Source organism: Desmodus rotundus, chromosome 8 (genome assembly GCF_022682495.2).
Source record: "Desmodus rotundus isolate HL8 chromosome 8, HLdesRot8A.1, whole genome shotgun sequence".
Taxonomy (NCBI): Eukaryota; Metazoa; Chordata; class Mammalia; order Chiroptera; family Phyllostomidae; genus Desmodus; species Desmodus rotundus.
Genome location: NC_071394.1, coordinates 40,595,549 through 40,621,649, shown reverse-complemented (window position 1 = coordinate 40,621,649; position 26,101 = coordinate 40,595,549). Strand labels below are relative to the sequence as shown.

The following is a 26,101-nucleotide window of genomic DNA, read 5'->3' as shown; positions in this document are numbered from 1 at the left end:
AGATACAGAGAACATTTTGATGGTTGCCAGATGGGAGGGAGATCCGGGGGATGGGTGATAAAGATGAAGGGATTAAAAAGTACAAATTGGTAGTTACAGAATATCACGGGGATGTAAAGTACAGATGGGAAATAGAGTAGCCAAAGAACACATATGCATGACCCGTGGACATGGACAATAGTGTGGGGATTGCCTGAAGTAGTGGGGGGTGGGGCTGCGTAGAAGGGGCAAAGTGGGAAAAACTGGGACAACTGTAATAGCATAAATAATATAATTTAAAATAAATAAATAAAATCAATAAACATATTCTTGGGTGAGGATTTAAAAAAAAAGATTTGAGTAGAAAGAAGAATTTACTCCTATTAAGAGTTTCTTTTTGGTTGGTTTTATATTTGGTAACTCTTTAAAACATTTTAATATCTTCCCATGTGCCTCAAAGATACGTATCATCCTGCTTTCCAACACTTTGTTGACATTCTGTTTGCTTCTTTCAACCACATTGCCTCAGAATTCCGTGTTCTTTCTGCACTCTAGGTACGTTGCCAATCCTCATAGACATTTAAATGTTTGATTGGATCTGCATTCCGCTCACATCTCTTCTTGTTCTGAAGTCAATGACCTGGTCGGATCCAAAAGTAGTTACAGTCCACATCTAGCCTCATAGTGCTTAACTTTAGTAGAGTTTAAACAAGCTTAAATTACCAATCTTTCATTGATGAATTCATTCACTCATTCAAGAAACAGTTATTGAAAGAGTTTTGTGTGTGAGACCACAAGGGTACAGACAAATAAGACTTGGTCCCTTTCCCAGGAGACAACTACCGAAGAAGGAAGTGCAGATAATGGCCTGTGCAAAGTGAATCGGGTGCACAGAAAACATAAGCAGAGGCTGCCTGTGTCTCAGGGCACCAGGCATGGCTGTCAGAGCGTGTGAACGTGGTCCTATATGAAGAACATGAACTCACTAGAAAGACAACAAAGAAAATGCATTTTAAATACTGGGAAAAATATGTCAAAATAGCTTGGGAAACCATGGAATATTCAGGCCTGAGGGAAGCCTGGATTACACAAGAAGTGATGAGTAGTTGGTGTGCTCAGGTCACTAACTGAGTGGTGGGATCAGTCTTTCAGGGACCTCGGATTCTGTCTCACAACAGTGATTCCCCACCTATTTCATGCCTTGGCCCTCATGGAGACAGCTGACATTCATAAAGCACTCTGTGGTAAACACATTACTTCTCTCCCAGCAAGGACTGACTGCCTCAGTGGGCTAGTTACCCTAAGCCTCGCTTGGCAAACACACACACACACCCCCCAACAAAAACACACAAACACCAGGGAATGAGGGACTCGGTATCTTGTCGCGTCTGTACCCACTGAGGTCACAGCAGTTGGGATGCTTTGCTAGATCATGTGGAGTCAATAAATGGGTTTAATCTTGGGAAGAATATGGTAGATTCCATTTTCTTTGAAGAGTAATTCACAGAAGGGGAAAAGTGTAATAGAGATCTCAGAAGAAATAACATTTTTTGGATGAAGATTGTACTAGGAAAGGGAAATAATAAAGTAAATAGTAATATATTTATAACTATGAATTTGAGACAAATTCATAGACCTGGTTTTAGCCCTTACCTTTCTGACCATTATTTTCCTCCCAGCCATTCCATTCTGCTTTATTGGCCCCAAAGAGATTTCATACATTTATTATTCCACTATTTAAGTATTATCTGCGCTTAGAAAATTTTAAGTGGGAAGACAGTGTCGGCACTGATTATGGGAACATTTGATTCCAGAGATCTGAACCCACGAGAGGAACAAAAGCTGGAAATGTAGCCAAATAAAAATGAAAAGGGAGCTCCAAAAATAGAAAAGGGAGGTGTGTTCATGATTTCTTTTAAATTTTGTTTTTTCCCGGAATAAAATGTTCTTCCTAATAAGCCCAGCAGTGGTGACAAAATGGCCTTCAGCCACCAGTGATCCTGAACAGACTGACTGAAAAATGACAAAAACTGAAAGGCAAGCTGTAGTTGACAATAGCCATTCCATCCAATCACAGATGATGATTAACTGGGTTAATCTCCCACTGTAGGAAAAGAGAGCACAATTTGAATGGGTTTAAAATAGCTGAGTATCTTTAAAGAGAATAGAAAAATGTACTATAAAAGATGAGCAAAGTAAGAAAGGGGCATGGGGGAACTGGCTACTTTTATGACAAATATGAGAAAATAAAAACTAAGACGTGTGTGTGTGTGTTGAAGAGGTAGGACAGTGGGAACCAGTATGTTACAGATGTCCTTATAAATGTGATATGAATCGCAAGTCTGAGCAAGGAGAGAAGTCACTGTAGTAATTGCTTATTATCAAAGCACTCTGTCGGGACACTATCCCAACCAGCTTCCCCCATATAAGAATCAAAGACAAAATACTAAAGACAGTCCAGGGGATCCTCACCGAACCACTAGAATGACCATATCACTGCGTCTAAAAGAAGAGCACTGAAAACGTTAGGGCAAAGGTGCGCAAAGCGGGTATACTGCCTACACAAGAATACTGTGTAGTGGCTTAAAACACCGAGGGGGGGAGAGAGAGAGAGAGAGAGAGAGAGAGAGAGAGAGAGAGAAGGGTGGGGGAGACATCTCCTGTCAGTGTTTGCACTCTTGTGGGGAAAAGGCATAGAGAATAAAGGCAATGCCGGGCAAAGTTAAACACGTGGTAATGAGAGTGTGACACATGCACTCAGACTGGTCCCAGGTGCACTGGGTGAGTCACTTGCCCAGGACACGGGCACAGGGAAGGAATCCCCAGCCCCAGCCCTGGATGGAGGGAGAGCCTCGCTTCTGCTTGACATTTAACCCCACAAATTCTGCTTCCACTGAGCTTTATTTTCTTACTTGCGCTCATAAACGGTGAAACCTCAGGCTTCGAAATGTGGCACACTAATCAATTTCCTCCCCTCTAAAGTAGCTACTCTTTCCAAATATGAGAAAATCCAACTAGACACAAATTCAATACAGGTTTCTCAAGGACACACAGTCTTCTGGGAACTAGGGGGAAGGAAATGCAGGAATTCTGGCAAATCACTGTTACCCTCAGCTAAACAGAGCTTTTGAAATTTTTGAAATCAATAGTTCATGGGAATGTGTTGTCAGAATAAGATAAATGTGTCAATAATATCAATAACAGCCTGCTGTTTGCTGAATGCTTTTGTGTCCCCATACTCCAAGGTCATTAGCGCATCTAGGACAGTCACACTCCGGAGGCAGCCATTGTCCTCATTCTATACACAGCACCCTGAGGTTTTTCCCAGTTCGCATATCCTGGAAGAAGGGGAACGGGTGTGTGATCCAGCTTCTTCAGGTACCACAGGCCAACAAGCTTTCCAACACACAGTTGTGCCTTTCTTCCCAACAAGAACTAAATTCTTTATAAAGAGGTAAAGGAAGAGATATTGATCACTCACTAAATTAATACCAGAATGTCCATACTTAAATATTGAGTGAGAATATAAATTACTTGCACAATGTGGAGAAAAATAATGGGCTAGCCCACTGAAATTTAAGTGGATATGGGAGTCACATGTAATGTAATATACCCAATGATTTCACTCCAAATCAATTGCCTTGGTTTAACACAAAATACTCAATATGCAAAGTTTATCATTAGAATACAGAATCTCAGGATCCAGTTCAAATACCACAAGATTGTGAAAACAAACCTTTGCCCATCTGCTCCTCCCACCCCACACACAAACTGTGTTTAATTTTAACAACTGCAAAATTCCATACGACCATACAATGAATTTGGAAGAATCCGCCATTATTAAAGTTTGGTTCAGTAACAGGCAAGAGAATTTGACATGAGACAAATGTCATGGGTTTGATTATAAAAAAGTAAAAATGTAATTTCCCTTATTTTCACAAAACCAGACTTAGCATTTCTTCGTCATGGTGGCCACTTCCAGGAAAACTCAACCATGTCAAGGATTTCTCCTTGAGGTCAGGAGGGTTGTCCTTGTCCCAGCACTGATTCTGAGGTCAAGGTGATGTAGTGATGCAGGACGTGAGGAGCAGGGCTGGCCACCCACATTTCCCCCCATCTCTCCCGCTGGCATCCACTCAGCTGTGGAGTGGTCCCCCTGTAGTCCTACTTGTCAGGCGTGTGTTGTTCTTGGCGGTCAGCTCTCCGTGTTCAAGCTGCAGGGGGGCCTGGGACCCCAGACCAACTTCTGAGCACAATAACTCTGCCTCGCCCTGTCTTCCAGATCACACAGATGTCTCTTGTACCAATCCCAACTCCTCCGAACCATACAGAGAGGGGAATTCAGGGAACGTAACTCCAGCTGAGACAAAGTGACACATCACTATACTATTTAATCATAAAACTGAGGCTTTACTCATTTGAATGTATCCCATGGAATCTAAATGCCATAACAATTTAATACTCGTTATTATCCACTTAAAAAGATTTAATAAACAGTTGGAACTTTAAATTGTGTTTTTTTCCTTTTGAACTTACACTTCACCCATAAAACTATTTCCTAATGTAATATGTTTATTCTTGAAAGTTTTTTTAATCTATCATATATCTCTTCAATGAGAAATTTCTTATAAATTAGAATTTCATTCTTAATGTTAATTTTAATAAATAAAGCTTCTTAATTTGTATAATTCAGTTATCAATCTTAAATCTTAAATTAGGAACTCTCATGGTTTACTATTCTTCAGGATTGTCTGAACTAAGCCTTTGCATTAAAATCAGCATTTTGATTAAATTGCTGAAATTTTATGGGGATTTCCCTGAATCCATAGATTAATTGATCTATAGATGAAGTATCTTTATAATATTGAGTTTTACAACCTATAAGTGTTTTATATTCTTCCATTTGCTTAAGACATCTTTAATTTCTCTCAATATATCTTACTATATTCAGTTTAGAAGACCTGCAAATATTTTCATTTAGTTTTAATTTTTTTCCTATGACCAGATGTTGTGTGACACTTACACGTACACTTACAACATTAATTATAAACTCATCTCTGGATGAGTTTATAATTAATGTTGGCCCTTGAACACCCCACACAGTTAAAAATCTACTTACAACTTTTGACTCCCCCAAAACTTAACTCCTAATAGCCTATCATTGACCAGATGTCCTGCACAGATAGTCAATTAACACATATTTTACATATTTTATATATGTATTATAAACAGTATTCTTACAATAGAGTAAGCTAAATAAAATGAAATATTATTAAGAAAATCAGGAGGAGAAAATATATTTACAGTTATATTGAAAAAATCAGCATATAATGGACTCACGCAGTTCATACCCATGTTTCTCCAAGGTCATCTGTACAGTTATTGACCATCGACATGACTGAGCAAACATAAATACATTCACCCACACGTGTGATACATTTATGTTCGCTCACACATGTTGATAGCCACTAACTGGAATTATAACCCCATCCAAATAAACACTTAAACAGAAAATGAAAATACTTGTAAGAAGGGTGCCTTTCAATGAAATGGAGAGTTTTGTTTCAATTAGCTCACATATCCGTGGATGAAACTAGTTATTGCTAGACTGAGATAGGCCACCTAAGTTACCTTCAGACACTTGCCCCTGATGTTGTAGCTACAGAAACTTTGTTCGCAGGAAGAACAATGTGAGAGTGAGAGGAATTCGGTTACATCAGTCTCACTCAACTATTGCAGTGCCTTCCGTTTGTTCCCAGTAAGTTGGGAGGGCCTGTGTTGTGCCCAGCACTATTCTAGCAGAGAAAAGACCAGACAAGTTCAAACAAAACTTCTCATGTGATAAAGCTGAAATTGTAGTGAAGGAGTCGGACAACAAATGAGATTTTTAAAGTAAAATGTATAGTATGCTAAATAGTAGTGAGTACAAAAGAGAAAAATGAAGCAGGGAAGGAGAAAGGACAAGTAGGAGTGAGATTACAGATAAAGTGGCTGAGATTTAGGTTAAAAAGTACACAGTGATCTATTATGAAAAATTATTTTTACAGTACTACAGCTAATAAATCAGTTAGGTGCTCCAATTATTTTGGAAGCAAAAAATCAGAAACTAGCCACCTTGTCAGGAGTAGCTATTATTTTGTCATCACAGAAGATTAAAACTGCCACATCGCCTAGGGCCCTGGAGGACTTTCCCCGAGGGTGGTGTGCCAAGATAAGATCTCCGAGTGGCTGAGATAAATGCCTTTCCTTGCAAAGTGGAGAGAATACAAATGTGGAAGAGAACTAGGGAACCAAGAACCAGAAGGGGCAGACACACTTTCCCAGGACACATAAATTATGAAATGAAGGCCCTTGGAACTGACCTCCTTTAAACTATGCACACCTACACACCACTTGGGAAGTTTGCTCATACGGCCGGGGCATGCCGTCCCCAGGCTGAAGACTGCTGTCACCTATGGCCTCCCCTCTCCCTTCCCAGCATAAGGAGGGGCTAGATGTCCTGGGGTTGCTTCTAGACCCTCCAGACCCTCCCAGTGACAATTTTCAGTGTTTTCCAGACCAAATTGTCACAAGGGACAGTTGAGTTCTATCAGTTCTGGGACTGAGGGGAACAAGACAGCAGTGAGAGAGTCCATTCTGAGTGGATGTTACCAAGCAGAAGAGGTAAAAATGTTGGAAAGCTGGACAACTCAGCCTATGGGACTGTGAGCTCTTCCCTGCAACAGGGGATGACTTTTCCTGGAGCGTCTCCTTGGTCCCACGTGCTTCCCTTCTTCAGTTTCCTGTGTGTTCTAAAAGGAGGAGGAGATCTTAAACTTTCAGCATCATAAAGAGGACAGCAATGAACAGCCAGCCATAAAGCTTGCACTTGGGTATCATCTGCCGTGTGAACGGCCCTTAGGGTTCCTAAAGGGCTCATGGAAAAGCAGCAGCACAGCCCCAACCACCCTTTCTGGGCAACAAGGCTATTTCAGGGCACTGTCAAGTTCACCGTGCCCAGCACGCCCATCCCTGCACCCCTGGAAGCATCCCAACTGTGACCTGGACTATGCCCTCTGAAAGCCCAGATTCTTCCAATTGAGTAGCTCGTTGCCTAGTAACACGGAGGCAGTTCAGTTGCTTTTCTGTAATAGCGGGTCTCTACTAAAGCCCTCATTACCTGTGGGGTGCTGCAAAATCCTTCCTCCAGGTCTCTCTGCATGAACTCAGTTGGTGTTGAGCCTCCACCCTGGTTTTTCTCTTAGTAAATCATATCACAGAACAAGCAAATCTCAATATAACAGCCCCAATACTTGAGTTATTTAAGACTTGAACAATGCTTCCTTAAGACATTTTTGGTGGCAACTTGCAAAATAAATGCTTATTAGAACACTCTAATAACTACAGAACAGGAACAATGATAGACCAGCAAGCAAATTCAGAGTAAGTGTGTTAATTGGTCCCCATTGTCCTGAGTCTTTTCATTATCCTGAGCTTAAGGCAATGTTACAGGGACTCAGTGTTTCTGATTCAGCGACAAGGCAGCATACAACCCAGCTGCATCAGAAACAAAACACCTCCATGCTGATTAGATATTCAGTAAACACAATGAAACCTGGGGCAGAAGTGATAGCTGGAGGGCTCACTGAGAAGAGCCCGTAGGTAGTTGCTTTAGGTGTATTAAGTCAGTCAGGTTTTCAATGTCTGAGTAAAGAATAGGGCCACTAGCACTGAGTTATCTATTAGAAACTTTATTTATGACTGGAAAGTTTCCTGTATTCAACTGGAACAGTTGCAATTGCTTGTGTATCTTTTACAAGTGAAAAATAAGTCTGTATTTGTATGGTAGATGTTGCTTTAAATCCCGAGTAGCTTTGTCATTAATCCTTTCAGGTCAGTGAGAATCCTCGTCAGGATATTTGGTAACAAGTAACATAAATTTCTTCCAAGAAGTTGCTTGGCTGAGCTGTTGGAAGCTGGCACAGGAAATGCATTTGAAAGGGTTGCAAACAACGGGGTTTCCTGGCTGCAGGCCCTCCCTGTAAGATCTTTTATACTCACACCGTTTCCGGGAATGAGTGAAGAGTAATGTTCTGTATAACTGACTTTTCTGCACAATTGATGTCACCTCTTAATTGTGCTAAATTTTTGTTCTAAATTTCAAGACTATTTTTTAAATTTTATTTTTCAGTTGCAGTTGACATACGATATTTGTTGCTGGTGTGCAACATAGTGATTAGACATTTATGTAGCTTACACAGTGATCATCCCAACAAGTCTAGTACCCATCTGGCACCACACACAGCTACTGACTATAATGTTACTGACTATAGTCCCCATGCCATCCTTTACATCCCCGTGTACAGCTCCCTGTGCTCCTTCCCACCTGCCAGACTGGCTGCTCGCTCACCAATCTACAACGTGTTGCGGAGGATGAGCCTGGTGCCAGTTGGGGTCAAGAGACTAGCTGTAGTGTGAGTTGCTTCTATCTTGTCTCAGTAACTCTTTTCTTGTAAGACCCTCCCCCCAGGAAAAAGGTCCTCCAGAATCCTGCAAGAACTGTTCCCAGAAATCACTCCTGTGCCACAGCTCCGTATTTGGTGGGTGCTTTCTTTCTAACTGTCCCGTCCTCAGTACTCCTGACACCTAATCATGCCATCTCTGTTACTTTTTGTGATTTATTGGAATTTATCTCCTTATTCTATTACTGGAGAAAAATCGCTTAATTCAGCATCTTCTCATCTCACATCTTTTGCATTTAAGTGAGTTTCAGAATGCATAGTTGCTTTACTTTCCTAACAGTGAAGCATGACTACCTTTCTGCAAACTTAAAAGCCGAAGGACTTTCCTACTGAGTTGTTTTGAAGTCCTTTGTTAAGTCGTCTTTTTAAAAAAGTCTTCAATATTTTTAAAGCATTTGTCATCATTAATAAAAAGCTTTCAGAATCTGTAAACTTGCCCTCCATTTACACTTCAATTTCCCCCTTTCCTTGAATTGTCCTCCCACTCTGGCAAATGAGAAGTGTTAGCATATGCACTAAAAAAACCTCTCTTTTTAACATGGAAACATCATTATCTCATGGACTTGTAGGTTCCTGTTGCCAAAAAAGCCACATTGTTGTGTCCCTTCCATAAAAGGTTCTTGATATTCTCAGTTTCGTAATTGCCCACTTTTCAATGATTGCTCCTTAATTCCTCCTTAAAAAAATAGCATAAAAAGACTATTTTTTATAGTCTTATCTGCTTCCAGAAGCATGATAATGTAAGTTTTGCCAATACGTAACATTTTGGTTTTAGATTTTTGCAAATTTTGCATCACACTAGAATTCGGACATGCAGAGAAAACGTGCCTCATTCACCCCTGCCCGTCTGCAGGGGTGACCACACGTCCTGTTTGGTTGAAACAGTCTCTGTTTGCACGTGTTGTCCGGCATCCTATCTGCTTTAGATTTCGGGCTAGATTATTTAGTTTACACATGAAGCTTCATTACTAATAGTTATACTAATATGATCTAAGACAGGTAAACTGACAGTACTTCAGGCTTCTGCACTAGTTTCCCCAAGGTGTGTGAGATGTTAATGCAATTAGTAGGATTCTCTTTTCAAGACATGGTTAAATCTGTGAGAAGACCACCACCACCACCCTCTTCTTCCCCAATCTTTAAGTAAGCAATGTAATTAGCACCTTCCTTTCAAGTACAGTGGGTAGGTCAATGCATTAAAAAGATAGAAACGTGGACAGTGTGGCAGTGATGGCTAATTCTTTTCCTGTGTCCAGTAGAGGTGGGGGAAGTGCTGGAAGCTTAGGCTCCTACCAGCAGCTCAGTAGCCTAGACCGGGGCTGGTATGTGGGTCAGTGTAGGGCGCTGGGCTGCCTCCAGCAATGGGAAAGAATTTCCCACAGAGCTAAAATCCCACTGGTAAAATACAATATTTTACCAGTTCATCAGATGCTTTCAACAGAAACCAATTAACTTTTCAAATACAGTTTGATTTTTTAATCCATTTCATAGAATCAAAGTAAAACTTTAGGTATTCATTCTAAGCTAACACTTATAATGTTACTTTAAATGGTGTGCTAATTCAGTTAAGAAGTGAATACTAAAGATAAAATTATTTACTTTGTGGTACTAATACAAATTTTAGAGGGGCACAGTATTGTGGGTTTAAAAAACATAGACTTATTAAATTAAGAAATTTGTGAAGCAAAGATGTATTTGGAATTCAGGTGCACAGGTAATTTATAATTGCTTCCCAATAAAGCTGCATGCAATATTTGAACAATGAAAATAGAAGCTTGAGTTTTCCAAATTTCTATCTATCTATACATGCATGCGTATTAAGGTAAATAAACTGGAATTGTCTCACCTTTTGGCTATGATGAATAACGCTACTATAAACGCTGTGAACAAATTTCTGTGTGGGCACGCGTGTTCATTTATCGTGGGTACATGCTAGGAGGGATACACCTGGGGCCCATGGCAGCTCCGTGTTTACCCAGAGGCCCTGCCTCTGTTCCAAAGTTGCTGCACCATCTTCATTCCCACCCGCAGCACCTGAGGGCTCCAATCCTCCACTTGTTCACCAACATGTGTTGTTATCTGATTTTTGTTTTTTTAAACTTGGCTTAGTGGGGATAAGGTCGCGCTTCACTGTGGTTCTGATTTGCATTTCCCTGAGAAAACTTTTGTAATGAGGCTGGTGTTGAAAACAAACAAAAAGGCCTTCAGAATGAGAAAATACGCTTTCTCTCTCTGCCTCTCTCCTTCAGTCAGAGTTCGGAACACCTCAGCCGTTAAAGAACTAGTTGGTAAATTAATCTAAATTTCCTGCAATGGTTGTGAGCACTTTTATAAATGAGACTTCTCCATATGAAGTCTCCATATGAGTTGCTTGGTATTCAAGATCAGTTGAAAAATTAAATTGAATTATTCAACTAAAGAAACGTCCTCAAAGCCATCTTTTGCAGCTTTTAGTAAATGGCAATAACTGAAGGCTTAGGAGTAGGAATTCATGCCTACGAATTCATGCTCCTGTGAGCAGGAGAACTGGACCCATGGAATAATGAGAACTCAGATGTTACACGAGACTTCGTTTGCCATTTTATAATTTCTCTTTGAAACAGTCATCTTGAATCGAGAAAAGATTCTATCTTGTATCAGAATAGAAAAAAAACTGATTTGCGAGGTCTAAAAATTTTGCAGCTATATTTGGTGAAAAGAATAATAAATTTATATAACTTATGTTTTTTTCTCATAAAATTTTTGGCAAAGAAAGATACACTGAATGGAAGTAAAATAACAGTGCCTGGGAAAGTATTTGAACTAAACTACATTGTGTGTGTATATATATATATATGAGATCTGTCTGAAAAACGTCCAGCCATTGTTAATATAACAAGAATGGTTGGATGATTTCACTATATAGTCAGTGGGGGCAGTAGATGCTGTTGAGTGAGCACATGTACTGTGTGGTCATCACATTCAAAATGATTGACTGACTAGAGCAATGAATCTGCATCAGATTTAGCATTAAGCTTGAACATTCCTCCATGGAAACTGTTTGGATGATACAGAAGGCTGCAGCTATGGGCCACTGGTGATTGGCAGCTTCATCATGACAATGCACCTGCTTATGCCTCAGGTTTAATGCAGAGTCTTTTGGTGAAACATCAAATCACCCCAGTGGCTTAGACTCCCTACAGCCCAGATTTGGTGCCCTGCGAGTTCTGACTTTTTCCAAAACTAAAATCACCTTTGAAAGGGAAGAGTTTTCAGACTATCAATGAGATTCAGGAAAATATGACGGTGCAGCTGATGGCAACTGGGTGAACTGTGTGAGGTCCCAAGGTGCCTACTTTGAAGGAGACTGAGGCGTCATTGTCCCATGTACAATGTTTCTTGTATCTTCTATCTTTTTCAATAAATGTCTCTATTTTTCACATTATGAGGCTGGATACCTTCTGGACAGAGCATATATATATCGTCTCCACTCTTTAGCAAACTTGCTTGGTGCTGATTTATTTAGAAAATATTTCCACAATTAAAGATACTATGATTTACAGTTAATTAAGGTATCAATAATTTTAAATTTAATAATCATAAAAATACATTTTGAGTAATGTAAACAAATTTATGAAAATAATAAACCATATTAAAAACATATTATATGTATATCCTTCCCTAGAAATACCGGTGATATGGTGTATCAGACATAGACAGCCAAGGAGCAGACTCACAGCTCTATGAATTTATACCCAAAGTAACGATTGTGTTAATGTTGCATTTTAATATTCAAATCATCGATATAAAATTTTGTTTTTGTTTTGGCTTAAAGCATACATATATATGCTCTCTTTATTTTTATAATTTTATTTTAGATATAATTTTTAACTGAACCATTTTATTCACAAATTTACATAATTATAAATGTGTTTATTTTTAACACCCCCATTAACTTTGGAGTGTGTCTTTGTCAAGGATACACTCATTCAACTTTTAATCAGTGTTATCTTCCTTTCAAATTCTCGTGGAGGGGCACAGAACTCGTGCCCTTCCTAGAAGCGAACACCCTACCTACCTATGTAATTAAAAAAAAAAAATTCCTACCCCTTGGTCAGCAGAGTGAAGGAGTGAATGATTGTTTAAATATCTAATCTGATAAAAAAAAAAGTAAAAAATAAAAACAACCTTGGCCTAATCTGACCCTTTCAATGGCCTCTTTAGGCACTGCTGACTCTCCCCAGGAAAATCTTTTCAGTGCCTCAGAGTGACTCCCCTCCCACTGCTTCTCTCCCAGGGTAGTGTCCAGGGTAGTGTCTGGTACTGGTGGGAAAAAGATCAGCTTCAGGCTTCTCTGGTCTCCAGGTCAATTACGTGGAGATGGTTCTTTCAGCCTGGTTGTAACATACCCCATGGGACTCGAAGGCTTCTGTCCACACCGTGATCCGGTGAAGCTTTGATTGGCCCAGTCTTACCTCAGCTTCTCTCGCAGATGCAAAGGATAGAGCAGGTCAGGGATTGATAAGAGTGGCTAGAGCTTAAGTGGATCATGGATTCAAGAGAGCTTCTAGGCTAGGTCATCCCCCTCTGAATCAATGTTCACTGAAACGCCTGTCTTGAGCTACAGATATAATATAATAGCCTTCTCTCACTGTGAACCTCCACACACACACAGAGTCTAGTGTCCCTACAGACCTATGTACCTGCTAATGCTAAAGTGATGTAATAAAACCAAAGCTTGGTATAAAGTAATCAACATTTTAATGGACCCCCCAAAAAACAGGGAAAATGAACTAAGATTAGCCATGGACACTAGGATTGGAAAAGAAAGACGGAGGCTGTGAGCAAGACGGGAAAAACTTAGAATGATTACCACCCAGAACAGTGATCCCATACGGGCTGTGAGACAAGCGCTGTGCTACCTGAAAGGAGATGAAACTCCTCTGCAAAAGGCAGACACCTGTTTGGTGGGGATAGTCTGAGGACAGAAAGCATGGGCATAGATTATGTGAGTTCTCAAAGGTCTTTGTAATGATGCAATAAATAGTCTTAAGAATAAAAATGGATCTTGGCAACAAAATCAGAAGGTATATCTTTTGATATATAGAGGAAAAGTGCATAGCTGTATGCCTAAGGACAAACCCATTATTTTAAATCTAATGTTATTTAATGTGACTTCATTTTTCACTAAAACCAATAACAACTGTGATTTTTAGTCCCTAAGAGGCCAACTTCTTTGTATCTCTGAAAATTTCCCCATTTTTGAGCGTGGATAACATTCTGAGCTGTCCTTTATAGTAAACACGCGTTTTTCCGTTTTGTGATAGACGGACATTTTTGTTAGCATTATTTGTATGTGTTATATTTTAAACACCTTCTATGATGTGTGTTTTGCTTGCACATTTATTCATATTGGGCTGTTATATTTTCAGTTGATTTCATAGGCGGACTTGACGCGCACCCCTACTACCAGGATCATGTTGAGTTAAAGCCAGTTAACCTGTAAGTAAAGGTGTCATGAGATGGAAAACATTAATCCTTCTAACTTGGTCAAAACTAACGAAAACAAATAATTTGGACCTGCTGCTACTAATCATTGGTTTAATTTTCCACTCATATTTAAAACACACCTTTCACATGTAACCCAACATCACCATTATTATTCATTCTAAAAAGTATTTGAAGTGGGTAACATGCTTTATGTTTCTAAAATTATAGATATATTTTTTATCAGTAGTTGATTGCCAAATAGGAAAATAAGGAATTATTTAGTCTACCAGGAAGAGACAAAATACATATCTTGGGAGCAGCATGGCTGAGGGGAAAGGGAGAAAGACCAGGTTGGACTCCAGGCTCCACTTGTGCAGTCTCAGGGGCCTTCCTTGGCATCTCCGAGCCTTGCTTCTCTCACCTGTAATGTGGCTTCATTACCCAAGAGGCAAAATCCCCCTTCCTGGGACTCCGAGCAGGTTCTTTCTCCATTAGGTGTTACAAAGCCAAATACAAGACCGAAACTGAGCATTAATAGCGCAAGCTTTATTTAGTAACTCAATGGCCAGAGAATGGAGAAGTAGGAGACTAGTAGCTCTCAGATCAGCCTCTCATAGGTTTGGGGCCGGAAGCTGTGGATATAGGAGGAGAGAAATAAAGGGGTGATCTAGGTAGATAAGGGGAAATGGATGGTAGTCCTCTTGAAACCAGGGTTGTGCCTTTTGTGTGTGTGTGTGCGTGTCCTTCTATGGTCCCTGCAGTTGTCATCCTAGTGATGGTCAACTGTCCTGGTGCTGGAGGGTATGTCATTTAACATTAAATTATAAAGAGGTTTGAGGTCTTCTAGAAGGCCAATTCCATGGCCATGTTGGTCTAGGCCGGTGTTAACTGACTCCTTCTGGGGAGGGACCTATTAACCACAGGCCAAACTCTTCCTCAGAGATAAGCAGAGCTGAGGCAGGGTAGGGCTCTCGCCAGGTCACATAGGTGCACTGTGGGATAACTGCTTCACAGAGAAGGCAGAGGATGGATTATATGGGACAAAGCATGTATAGTATGTGGAAAGCTCCCTATGACTGTGTCTAGTACTCAGATACTGGACTAACCATTGCTAGAGGACATGGAAGGATGTCAACAACTACAGCAAAAGCCTCCTCAAATGGGGCTGAATTCAGTTGAGTATAAGGAAGAAATCATAGTCACCTGCTTGATAAAATGCTAGAAAACAAGAAAATAGATACAGTGACTCCATTCCTAGAAAACTCTACATAGCAAATAGAAAACTGTATAAAATAATAGCTAGCATGTGTTAAGCCTTTACGTATATTATCTCACATAATCCTCAGAAAAGTACTATAATGCACTAACGAGTACCCCTACTTCACAAGGAATGAAACTGAGGTTCATAGACGTTACACAACTTTCCCAAAGTCCCTCCAGTCGTAAGTGGTGGAACTGAAATCTCTCCTGGATGGTAAGCAATCACCAAGCTCGCTCCAGTGATCTTCCTATTATGTCAGCCCAATGTTCCATAATTACGTGGCAATAGAGGAAATTGTGTACAACAGTCCCTGGTGTGAGACACGTATACGAAAGTCTTCGTGTGCTGCCTCTTTGCCGTTGCGGTTCTGCCCAAATACACAGCCCTCAGCTGCCTTTCTGGGGACTGCAGCCCCGCGAAGCCTCCTCCACCTCTCCAGGTGGAATTCATTTTCTTCAGGCAGAATGACCTGTAGGAAATATAGCCCATAAATCAGCACTGCACTTGTCACATGATAGTTGTTGAAATAAATGTTGGGTTTTTTAAAGCAAACTCAACTTGGAAAAATATTCACGTTACATAAGACTCCAGGACTAAGTAGTCACCACCTCCTTGTTCGTGCTACCGAGTGCTCATAACGGGCATACGCCAAAGGCTGGTACTTGTGGATCTGGGGAACTTGGCCAGGACTGAGACCAGAATAAAGATGCTCAGTGCATTGGAAGGGAGAGCCGAACTGAAACAATGCCTGGTGGTGATGAGGAGTCTTGTACATACTTGTTATGAAATCAGAAGGTGCTGAATGATTTCTTTCATCTCCACTGTGAAAAACATAACTCAGCAGAGAAACTGCAACATGAAAAAATGTTGGTCACATGTAAGAAGGTCTTTCTATTAAGGAAGGTTATTAAAAACTGCAATTGATTAATGTGGATATGGAACCTCCTTTCTTGAATGACACATGCGCATCCATGTAGCTCAAAGAGCGTTCTCTGTCATGGCCCAGAGACAAGTGACTGCCGTCTGTGTTCCCTAAGGTCCCTTCCATCTCTGTGCACCAGGAACACATAAAATACCCTGTTAAGATTACCTAAAAGAGTTTGATTGGCTCCACGACCTCCTCAGAGGGTTTTCTCAACCGTCTTGTTCACTGCTGAATCCTCACACTTTTTAGCTGAATGTAGCATAAACTACAAGCTGCATAAAATAATGGAACAAGTTTATGCTTTGGCAGATTATGCATATTATTGTGTCAGATGAATATGGAATGCCTTTCAACCATGAAGGAAGCAGAAATCTGAAAGATCAAACTAAACCTGAATTAAAAATCACGGTGCATGAAACAATTTCAAAGGTCAGTATGTGTGTTCCCCACAGGTATGCAAATGTCGCCCAGTGTATCCAGTTGGCATCACTCAGCTGCTTGACTTCTTTTAATGAGGTCTTTACGTTGGATTCTGTTGTACCCAGTTCAGTGGTGTTATATCACCAGCCAGCAACAGGTTGGAGAAAAAGCCAGTCCTCTGTACTCAATCGTTAGAGAGGGCGGTGAGCAGTGGTTTGTAATTTTCTTTAAGCCTGTAATCTCCGTGGAGTACAAAGCCAGTTTTATGAGGAAGCCACCTTACTAAGGGGATCGAGAGCATCTTTAGCACATTCCCAGGCACGTGTGTATGGATGGGTCACTTTCAGCGCTACATGGGTGGGTACAGACAGGCAGTTCGTGCACAGGTACTGCTGCAGACGTGTGCAGGGAGTCTTCGGGCTCGTGTTTGGTTGTGTCATCGCTCGTAGTCATGAAGTGTCTCTCCAGGGCGCACAGTCTGAGTGTGGATGTCGGGGGGGTGGGTGATATGATAGAGTGAGGCAGTTCACATATGAAATTAGTCTTTCATGCTTTCTCTCTTTAGAGTAATGATATCAACCTACCAAGGACAACTGATTAAATAAATTGATTTAGTTCCATTTACAACTGTTTATTGATTATTTATACAGTACATATTAGACCCTGTGCTGGGTGCTGCAGACATAAAAATGAATATGCTTGAGTTTTGACCTCCAGTGGCCAATGATCTAGAAGAGACCTACATAGAATAGGTAGATACAAAACAATGTCCCCACAGCAGAAGGGGGCATATGGACTTCTCACTTGGGGAGAGAAGGCTTTACTGGGAGATGGTGTCTGCACTGACTTTGGAAAGACAATGAGGAGTTTATCAAAAGCAGAAGAAAATGGGTGTCTTCTGCATAGAGGCTAATCTGCTTGGCCATTCTGCAGAAGATAAAGTTGAAATTTGTGACTATCCAATCTGGCGTTTGCCATAGATCTCACATTAACTGAGCAAACCTATGAGGAAGCGGTGTTTAAGCGGTACATGAATCTCGAGAGCTCTGCATGGGGAGGCCCAGAGATCCTCAGCAGCCATTGCTCCTCCGTCTAAAGGCCCAGGGGTGTCGCAGTCCAGGGATGCCTGCAGCCCAGGATGGCTGTGAATGTGACCCAACACAAAGTTGTAAATTTACTTAAACCATTATAAGATTTCTCTGTGGTTACATGTTGCAATGTATTTAATGTGTGGCCCAAGACAACTCTTCTTCCAGTGCAGCCTGGAGATGCCAAAAGGTTGGACACCCCTGGAACAGTGTCAGTCTTTTTGCCTAAAGCTATAGAGGTGCTTTCAGTGACTGTCTTCTGGGGCTGGCTTGGGGACATGTGACACACAGGTCAGGGGTAGCCTGTACCAGGAGCTGTCACCTCACCACCACCGCCAGTGAGGGGCTGGAACTCTCAACATAGCTACAACCTAGGTCTTCACCAGGATCCCCTCCATTTTGCTGCCACCACACACTGATACCAAGTTTAAGGGGAGGGCGGTGGGAAGCAAGGGCCGCTCTTTAGAGTTGTCATTAGGGCACACAGCCATGTGGTCAGTGGGGGCTTTGAAGGGGTCACCTACACCGCAAGTAGCTTATGGGGGAGGCTGCAGTGAGGGAGGGCTAGCAACAACAGATTTCCCTCTCCGGACCAGCAGTAGCTTGGCGCAAACCCATGCAGCTAGGAAAGAGACGCAGAACAGCGGGGAGCATCATCGCGAGCAGCTAAATTACTTTAAAGTTTGTCAAAATCAGCAAACTGGGTAACGACTGGGTGGTGGGAAAACTAAGCTTCATATAACAGTAATTCTTCACCTAGAAGTAATTAGACCAAGGCAGTTTATCAAAGAAAGACAGCTGTGGAATTTCGGAACTGAGTTCCCCAGCAGAGGCAGAGAGACCTGGTGGAGTTGGAAACGTCCATGAGGATATGGAAAAAGCTTCTCCCTTCACTGTTAGCCTCTTTTCCTAAGGTTTCCAAATGACCACTTGATTTTTTCTGGTATCTGGGCTTGTCTGATTGCCTTTGCTAGAGGCTAATTTTTCTCTGTAAAGAAAACCTAATGTTACCTGTCCTGTGGCCACTACTGAGTAAGTGTCTGCTATTGCAGCGCTCCCCAACCTCTTTGGCACCAGGGACAGGTTTCACGGAAGACGATTTTTCCACGGACCGGGGGATGAAGGATGGTTTCAGAATGATTCAAGGGCATGACATTCAAGCTCACCTCCTGCTGTGCAGCCCAGTTCTGATTAGGCCTGAACTGGTACCGGTCTGAGGCTCAGAGGTTGGGGGCCCTCTGCTGCATCTAAGCACTGGGAGGCAAGCGAGGCTAGCCCTCATTCTAGGCAGCTCTGCAGTCAGCTCCCACCCGGACCTTCACTGCCTGTCCTCCGCTCCAAGAGTCCAGGCCCAGAGGAAATCGACCTCTGATGACCAGCTGCTGGGTAGAGCCCGAGGTCGCCCCGTCCATCTGCGCTTTCCTGAGAACAGCTGTTTTGTAGCAGGATCCCTGTAATTTGGTGTCAGGCTATTTTGCATTTACAGCATCTAGAGTAAAACCCAGAAGGACAAATCACGGCTGTGCATGTGTGTGTGTGTAGGAGGCAAGGAGTTGAGAATCGTGTGCTTTCCAACCCTGATTTAAAAACCGGTAAGCACCAGCAAAGTATCGGCACACCCCAGCTGGAGGAGCCTGCTGTCTGCATCTACCCCATCCAGCCTCCATTTCTTGACCAAGCGCCTGAACACTAATGAAACGATAGGTCGCTGTCTTCACCCTGCTTCCGCTTGTCTTGACTGGCTTTCACACTTCCACATTTACCTACCGGTGCTGTCTGTCCCCTGTCACACGCAGAGCAGGGTGTCTATAATCTGCTCGCAGCCCAGGCTGGCTCACTTTTCCCTTCGCTGAGAGTGGAGTTCTGATGCCTTCGGCTTGCATCAGTCCCTGGAAGCGGCAGGCACTTACGGGGCATTAACTCTCCGGGCTGTCTCAGGGGTGCAGAGAGTTACCACTGTAATGCACTCAGCTCCCTCTTGGTTGTCCCAAAGGGGGAGGGGCCTCCCGGCATGCGGCTTTACTTAGCACAGAGGGGGCAGCTCTTAGGGCGCCTGCTTCGCCTAGCTTTGGAGTACTTTCCCTTTGTCACTGGCATTAGTAACTTTGTGATCCATCACAGGAAATGATTATGCCATTTTAGGGACTATGTAAGAATGCACCCCAGAGTGTAGCCATTGACTAAGTAGCAGCGGAACGGCTGTGTGTGTATACGGCTCCTGAAGCCTAGACTCATCACTGTACTAGTAGTTAGTTCAGGCACCACTGTCCTTCCCAGGGAGGAGCGATGCCACCTGTAGTGCAGCCGGCCACATGCAAAGGGTCTGCCAGGACCAGTGGTCATTGGAACACAGAGACCTTCTCAGTTGACATGTGACCTCACACACTGCCCCCAGAGCCTTGTCCATCCTGGTCGAGGCCTTTTCCAAAGTGAGAAAGCCTGGGTCTGAATGGGCTTCTCCAGGGAAGCGGTGGTTCCTGTCTTTTCCAGAATTCTCAGGATTCTTCTCAGCACTTGTCATTGATGTCAACGGTAAGGAGATAGATATGTGTAATGGTGTAGAGAGCACTCCGCCACCAAAAAAGAATCAGCATAAGTAAAACTGTCATTTTGTCCGATTTCTAAGGAAAGTATTCTCTGATTTTAAAACTTAAGGCAATGAACATAAACCAAATTTTATGTTGCATATATATCTTTAAATTCTATATTCATATCAAAAAATATTTATACTCTCCATGTTATGACAGGTTCTGGGAAGAAACAAGACATGAGAAAGAACATAAAAAACACAGAGAAAAGCACATACGCACTCACACACACATCAGAAGCAACACAGAGAAACTTAGAGACGCCATAGAAAGAGACAACCACAGGCCTATCAGGAGACATGCTTTGAAATAACGTCACTGTCTCATTATTTGATTAATTTTCCCTCGAGGGTAGATGTCCGCAGGTAACTGCTAACATATCTACAAATATCTGTGAAAAAAACAAAAAAAATGGTCTTAGGTACCCCCATACTCAAACTCTTCTATCGGACTCATTGATCAATCATAGCATCACTAAAAGAGTGGCGACTATATATTATGTGTCTCTGGATGTGGCGCAATAAGAAGACACAGCGCCACCTATGAAGTATCATGCCACAGAGTCGAGCCTGAGCTTGGACCGGAACTGTAGAAAATACAAGAATAACAGAACAAGTTAAATCTCACCACAAGGAAGTGATCAGCCCAATCTAGAATGTGGGAAATAGTGTAGCGCAGATGAAAATGAAGAAAGGGGAACATTACTGATTCGAAGAGATTTGAGAGACGTAGTAGTCACACACAATATGTTCACCTTGTTTGGATTCTGATCTCAACAAGCCAACTAATGATATGTTTTCAGATAACTGGAGAAATGTAAATATGGACTAGATGTCAAGGATGTTAAGAAATTGTTGCCTATTTCGATAGGTATGCTAGTGAACGGGTAATAAAAAAAGAAATTCTCGTCGGTTTAGCAGTGTTTCTCAAGCTCAGCACTGTTAACTCGGGGCCAGATCTTTCTTTGTAGTAGGGGCTGCCCCGTGCACGTAGGAATATTTCACAGCACGGCTGCCCTCTCCCCACTAGATGCCACTAGAATCCCTGCACGCGCATCTGGCCAAATTGTGATAACAAGCTGGTAAACGCCCGCTGGTTAAGAATCGTTGGGTAAGAAAATCACAGAGATGTGTTGATGAATGAAGTGATATGTAATGTCTAAGACTTGCTTTTAAATACTCTAGCAAAAAAAAAAGTTGTAGATAAATGAAACTTGTTTAGCATAGTTTTTATTTCAGTTGAAGCTGGATGGTGAGTGCATAGGGATTCATAATACCATTCTCTCTATTGCTGTGTATGTTTGATTTTTAAATATCAAACTATTACTAAAGCTAAGGCAGGATTGCCGATAGGTGCCTTTTAATGTCTTCTCTCAGAGTTGCTTCACTGTCTTCTCGGGAAACTCCTTGCAGACGTATTTCCCAATGCCTGGAGTATACTCCAGAATTCCTACTTGGCATCATAGGAACACACCCAGTCTACTTCACTGCTTTACCAACCCATGTTGCTAAAGCCCCAAAGCAGAAAATGTTAGCTGTAAACAGAGCAGTAGATACCTAGAAGTTCCCCCAACCGTTCACCAATGTTGTCACTAACAGAGAGATACCGTATTTTTTGGACTATAAGATGTACTTCCCCCCCCAAAAAAAATTTGGAAGGAAAATGGGGAGTGTGGTTTTTCCCCCTATTTTCTTTCTCTAAAACCTAGGTATGTCTTATGGTCCAGTGCATCTTATAGTCCGAAAAATACGGTAACTTCTCCTCCTGCCTTATCCCCATTCTAGAAGAAGTTCACCTGGTGGATGGATAAGTAAACTTAAGGACTTTGAATCTCTCTGCTAACTATAGGGTTGTACAAAAGTACAAAAATTCCACCACCCTAATCTCATCTTTTTATCTTTTAGTTCAAATCCCTGTAAATGGTGGTTGCCAGAGGAGAGGGGTATTAGGAGACTGGATGGAAGTGGGAGCGGGGTTGGGGGATGGGTGGAAAGGGTGAAGGGATGAAGAAGTGCAAGTCGGTAGGTACAGGATAGTCATGGGGATGTAAAGTACAGCGTAGGGAATATAGTCAGTAATATTGTAATAACTGTGTGTGGTGTCAGATGGATACTAGTTTCATCAGGGTGATCACTTGGTGAGTCATATAATGTCCAATCCCTGGGTACACATCTAAAACTAATGTAATATTGTATGTCAATTGTGACTGAAAAATTAAAAAATATTTTTAAAAAGATGGTGCAGATATGTTGCAAATTTTTAAGAAGGTAAAAAAAATCCTTTTAAACTACAATGAGCTAAAAGGGATGGCCATTGGGCACGTCTTCCAGAATACAGAGAAATAAAAGCTCAGGGAGATGGATATGAAGACAGGGAGAGAATGAGGGACTCCAGCTCCTGAGGTGTACAGGAGGGAACAGAATTTACAGGGACAGAAACTACCAAAAGTGAAACTGGAAAGCTGGACCTTTTCTTAGCTATTCCAATTTATGACTAAAAAGTCCATCACACGCCATAGAGAGAGAGTCGTTGAACTGAGCTAATGGAAGACATTTACTAGGTGGAAACTCAGTCTCTGCCGGTGTGAGGCTCGTAATTTAGTGGGAGGGAGAAAACTTACTTCCCTGAGTGAAACAATCAGAGCACAATTAATGATGAAGCTGCGTGCCATGAGCTCCACATGGGGTTCAGCTGTTGGGTAAGAGTTGCCGTGAGCAGGATGAGAAAGCAAAGTGGCTGAGGTCCAAGCCAAAGTCTTGACAGAGGAGAAGAAATGTCAACTGAACCTCAAAGATGAGTAAGATTTAGATCGGCTAAGACTTTTCTCACGAGAGAAAAAGCAAGAGCAGAAGTATTCAATAAATATTTATTAAGTGCCAGCTATGTGGCTGACAGAGTGCTGAGGTTTAGATCGTGCAAAGGCAACTGCCTGGTATGAAATCAGGAATATGCACAGGATCCTTGTCAAACGTGTGGAGAAAAGAATGACTGGGGATGACAGCGTGTGTTTCAGAGAAACTGGAATGTGTATAGAGAAAGGGAGGGAGGAAGACAGATCAGCCAGACAGACAGACAGAGATTGCGGAGACTGGCAAGTCTGAAACCGGCTCGGAAAGTCGGCAGACTAGATTCCCACGGAAGAGTGAATGTTGGTGTCTTGAGTACCAAGGCAGAATTCTGGAGGCAGAATTCCTTCTTCCTCCAGCGACCTCAGTCTTTGCTCTGAAGGCCCTCAACTGATTGAATAAAACCCACTCGCATTATGGTGGGAATCTGCTTTATTCAAAGTCTACTGATTTCAAAATTAATCCTAACTAAAAAAAACACCTTCACAGTGACATCAAGACTGGTGTTTGACCAAATATCTGGGTACTGTGGTCCAGCCAAGTTGACACATAAAATTAACCATCACGGGATGGGAGGTATGTAAGGGATCAATGGTTAGGTGGTGGGAAAGCCAGACCAGGATGTTCTTGAGCAGTCAACCAACAGGATGCTGTAGGAAGATGAGGCGAAGGCTGTATCTTAGTAGACTGGAGACATAATAGTACTCTGTCATCTTTCCCTCACAGCAACCAAAGGCAATACCTTTACCTCAGTTGCTGTGTGGTCTGCACGTTGAGCCTGAGAAACCTGTCCTGCCCTCTGATGTTCACACCTGTGTGCCCTGCCCTAATCTGAGAAGCAGGAAGCCCTGGTTTTCAGCTTCCTTGTTGGCTACAGCCCTCTATGCAGACAGTAAAGGCACACCCAAAAACTGTTTTGCATTTTGAAGCACCTGGATGATTAGAAAGGACATTTCATTGTCAGTTTTGAAGTTCTTTAAAGCAATACCTATTCTCTGTTTTAGGTCGAAATAAGTAATGCCATTGACTCTGAAATGCGGCTGCTGAACTGGACTTAGGAAGCAAAGCACCGTTGACAGCTCCTCTCTGCATCACGTCTCACTTTCTTCCAGAGGATGGACTGCGCTTCCCTGCTTTCCCACCGATCACGGAGTTCTTCAGTCACAGCCTATGTATTATTAGCATTGTGCGCTAGATGAGTTGTAGGTGCTTGGGTGGGTATTTTTTTAGTCGTTTTTTTCTTATATGAATACTTGTAAATTGTAAAAAAAATGGTTTTTAATTTTTTAACAGTATTTAACATGAGGCATGCAAAATGAAAAGAATGCTGTGAAAACCTACAGACAATTCTGTGAGAAATACCGGTTTGTGTTGTTGAGGTGCTAGGTCAGGGCTGCTGACAGCCGCAGTTATCCTAGGCCTGATGGAGTTTGCATTAGCAGACGTTACTTGGGGCTAGTAGACAGGAAGTTAGATGCTGTGACAGATGAAAAATGGGTACAAATAGTGAATCCAGCTTTCAGACCGAATGTAGGTCATTTTTTTCAACATCACAAGACAAGCATGGAGTTCCCCTTTGTTCTCAACTTCCCAAAACCCAGAATAATAGTATGGCCATCGAAAATTTCGGATTCTTGCATGATACCTTGTTCTTCCTGTGTTCTGAAAAACATATGTCACGGGCACGGGGAAGAGTGAAATGACAGTACAACACCTTTCCCCCTTTGGAGGGAATATGAGTATCTCTGAGGACCACACTTTCCACTCTTTATCCCAGGCCTGACACTGGTGTCAGACCTACGCCTGCAGCCCGTGGGCATGCGGGGCAGAAATCACAACCACAGCTCTGTAATCGGCCATGTTGCTCTGAAGACAGTCAAAAGGAGCATTAAAATGATGTGGAGTCGTCTACAAATACCTCTCAAGAAGATATTTATATGTGTTATGCACCAACTTTTCTTTCTCCTACCCCATCCCCAAAACCAAGAAATGAGTATCAGAAACATAATTTCCCAAGGGGGAGGGAAATACATCTTGAAAATACACCAGTTCTTTTCTATTTGTATCTTTCAACTACTATTTCCCACGCCAGAATAAGTTTTGCTCACTTTGTGTGAATACTAAGATGAGGGTTCCTATAGGGCCCCGAAGGGGTATATGTACACTATTTAATCCAGAAGTTGTTAACTTGGCCTATATATTTCTAAGACAGCCTATACACCATCTAAAATTGTACACAAATTTCTTTGTGTGTGGTTTTCTTTTTTCTTCTTTTTTGTGGAGTCTCCATATATTTTATGAGACTCCATAAGAATCAGAACTTAAGAATCAGAACTTATGGAACAAATTCTTCCCTGGTTCCTCCAAGTTCATGACAACCATGGTGTGCTTTGGGGAGGCCTCTGGATAGTGCCCCTTCAGTCCCCTGAAACCCATTGAACCCCTTCACTTTTCGTCCTACTGGATAACCTCAAATCCAAAGGGAAGAGGAGCTGGCAGGGACCTGAGAGATGGTCAAATCTAAGTCGTCATTGTGCAGTGGAGAAAGCGGAAGCCTAGAGGACTTTGGGGACTTGTCCAGGGTTCTGCATGTGTACAGAGGAGCAAGAGCCATGGCCAAAGGAAAGAGAACTTGGAAGACACAGGGTGGGGTTTTGGTCCCAGGTCCACCACCACTCTGGCCTTGGACAGCGTCGGGCCCCTCAGCCCTGGAGCTTTCCTCATCTGTAAAGGGAAGCTATAATGCCTGCCTCCCGAGGGGGAGGGGAGGGTTAGATGAAAATGTACAAAATACCCTGTAAACTGTGAGGTGCTCACAACCGGAAGAGGCCATTGTTACCAGAACGCCCTAATGGTAGGCCGGATCCTGTCTGGAGCTCTTGTTGGGTACCCAAGTGCTGTGCAGAGCCCATGGAAACGCCAAACTCCTCCACGTTTTCTACAAAGTAGCTTGAAAACATTGCCCACGTAGGAGTGATTAGAAATCGTGCAGAGTACAAATTGCACTTCTTAATTAAAAAATAA

At 42.1% G+C, this 26,101-nt stretch overlaps 1 protein-coding gene across 2 annotated transcripts in view; it reads left to right on the top strand.

Annotated features, from left to right (window-relative positions):
- The window catches only part of NKAIN3 (sodium/potassium transporting ATPase interacting 3), a 518,390-nt gene extending 493,102 nt beyond the window's left edge, over positions 1 to 25,288 (top strand). The window contains exons 6-7 of one of the 2 annotated variants that reach the window (XM_053930338.2): positions 13,892 to 13,961; positions 24,082 to 25,288. In XM_053930338.2, the coding sequence (XP_053786313.1) occupies positions 13,892 to 13,961; positions 24,082 to 24,091 (80 nt within the window). In that variant the 3' untranslated portion in view covers positions 24,092 to 25,288. The remainder of the gene's footprint in view (positions 1 to 13,891; positions 13,962 to 24,081) is intronic. The other variant, XM_053930339.2, reaches the window with a different exon arrangement.
- The last annotated feature ends 813 nt before the right edge of the window (positions 25,289 to 26,101 follow it).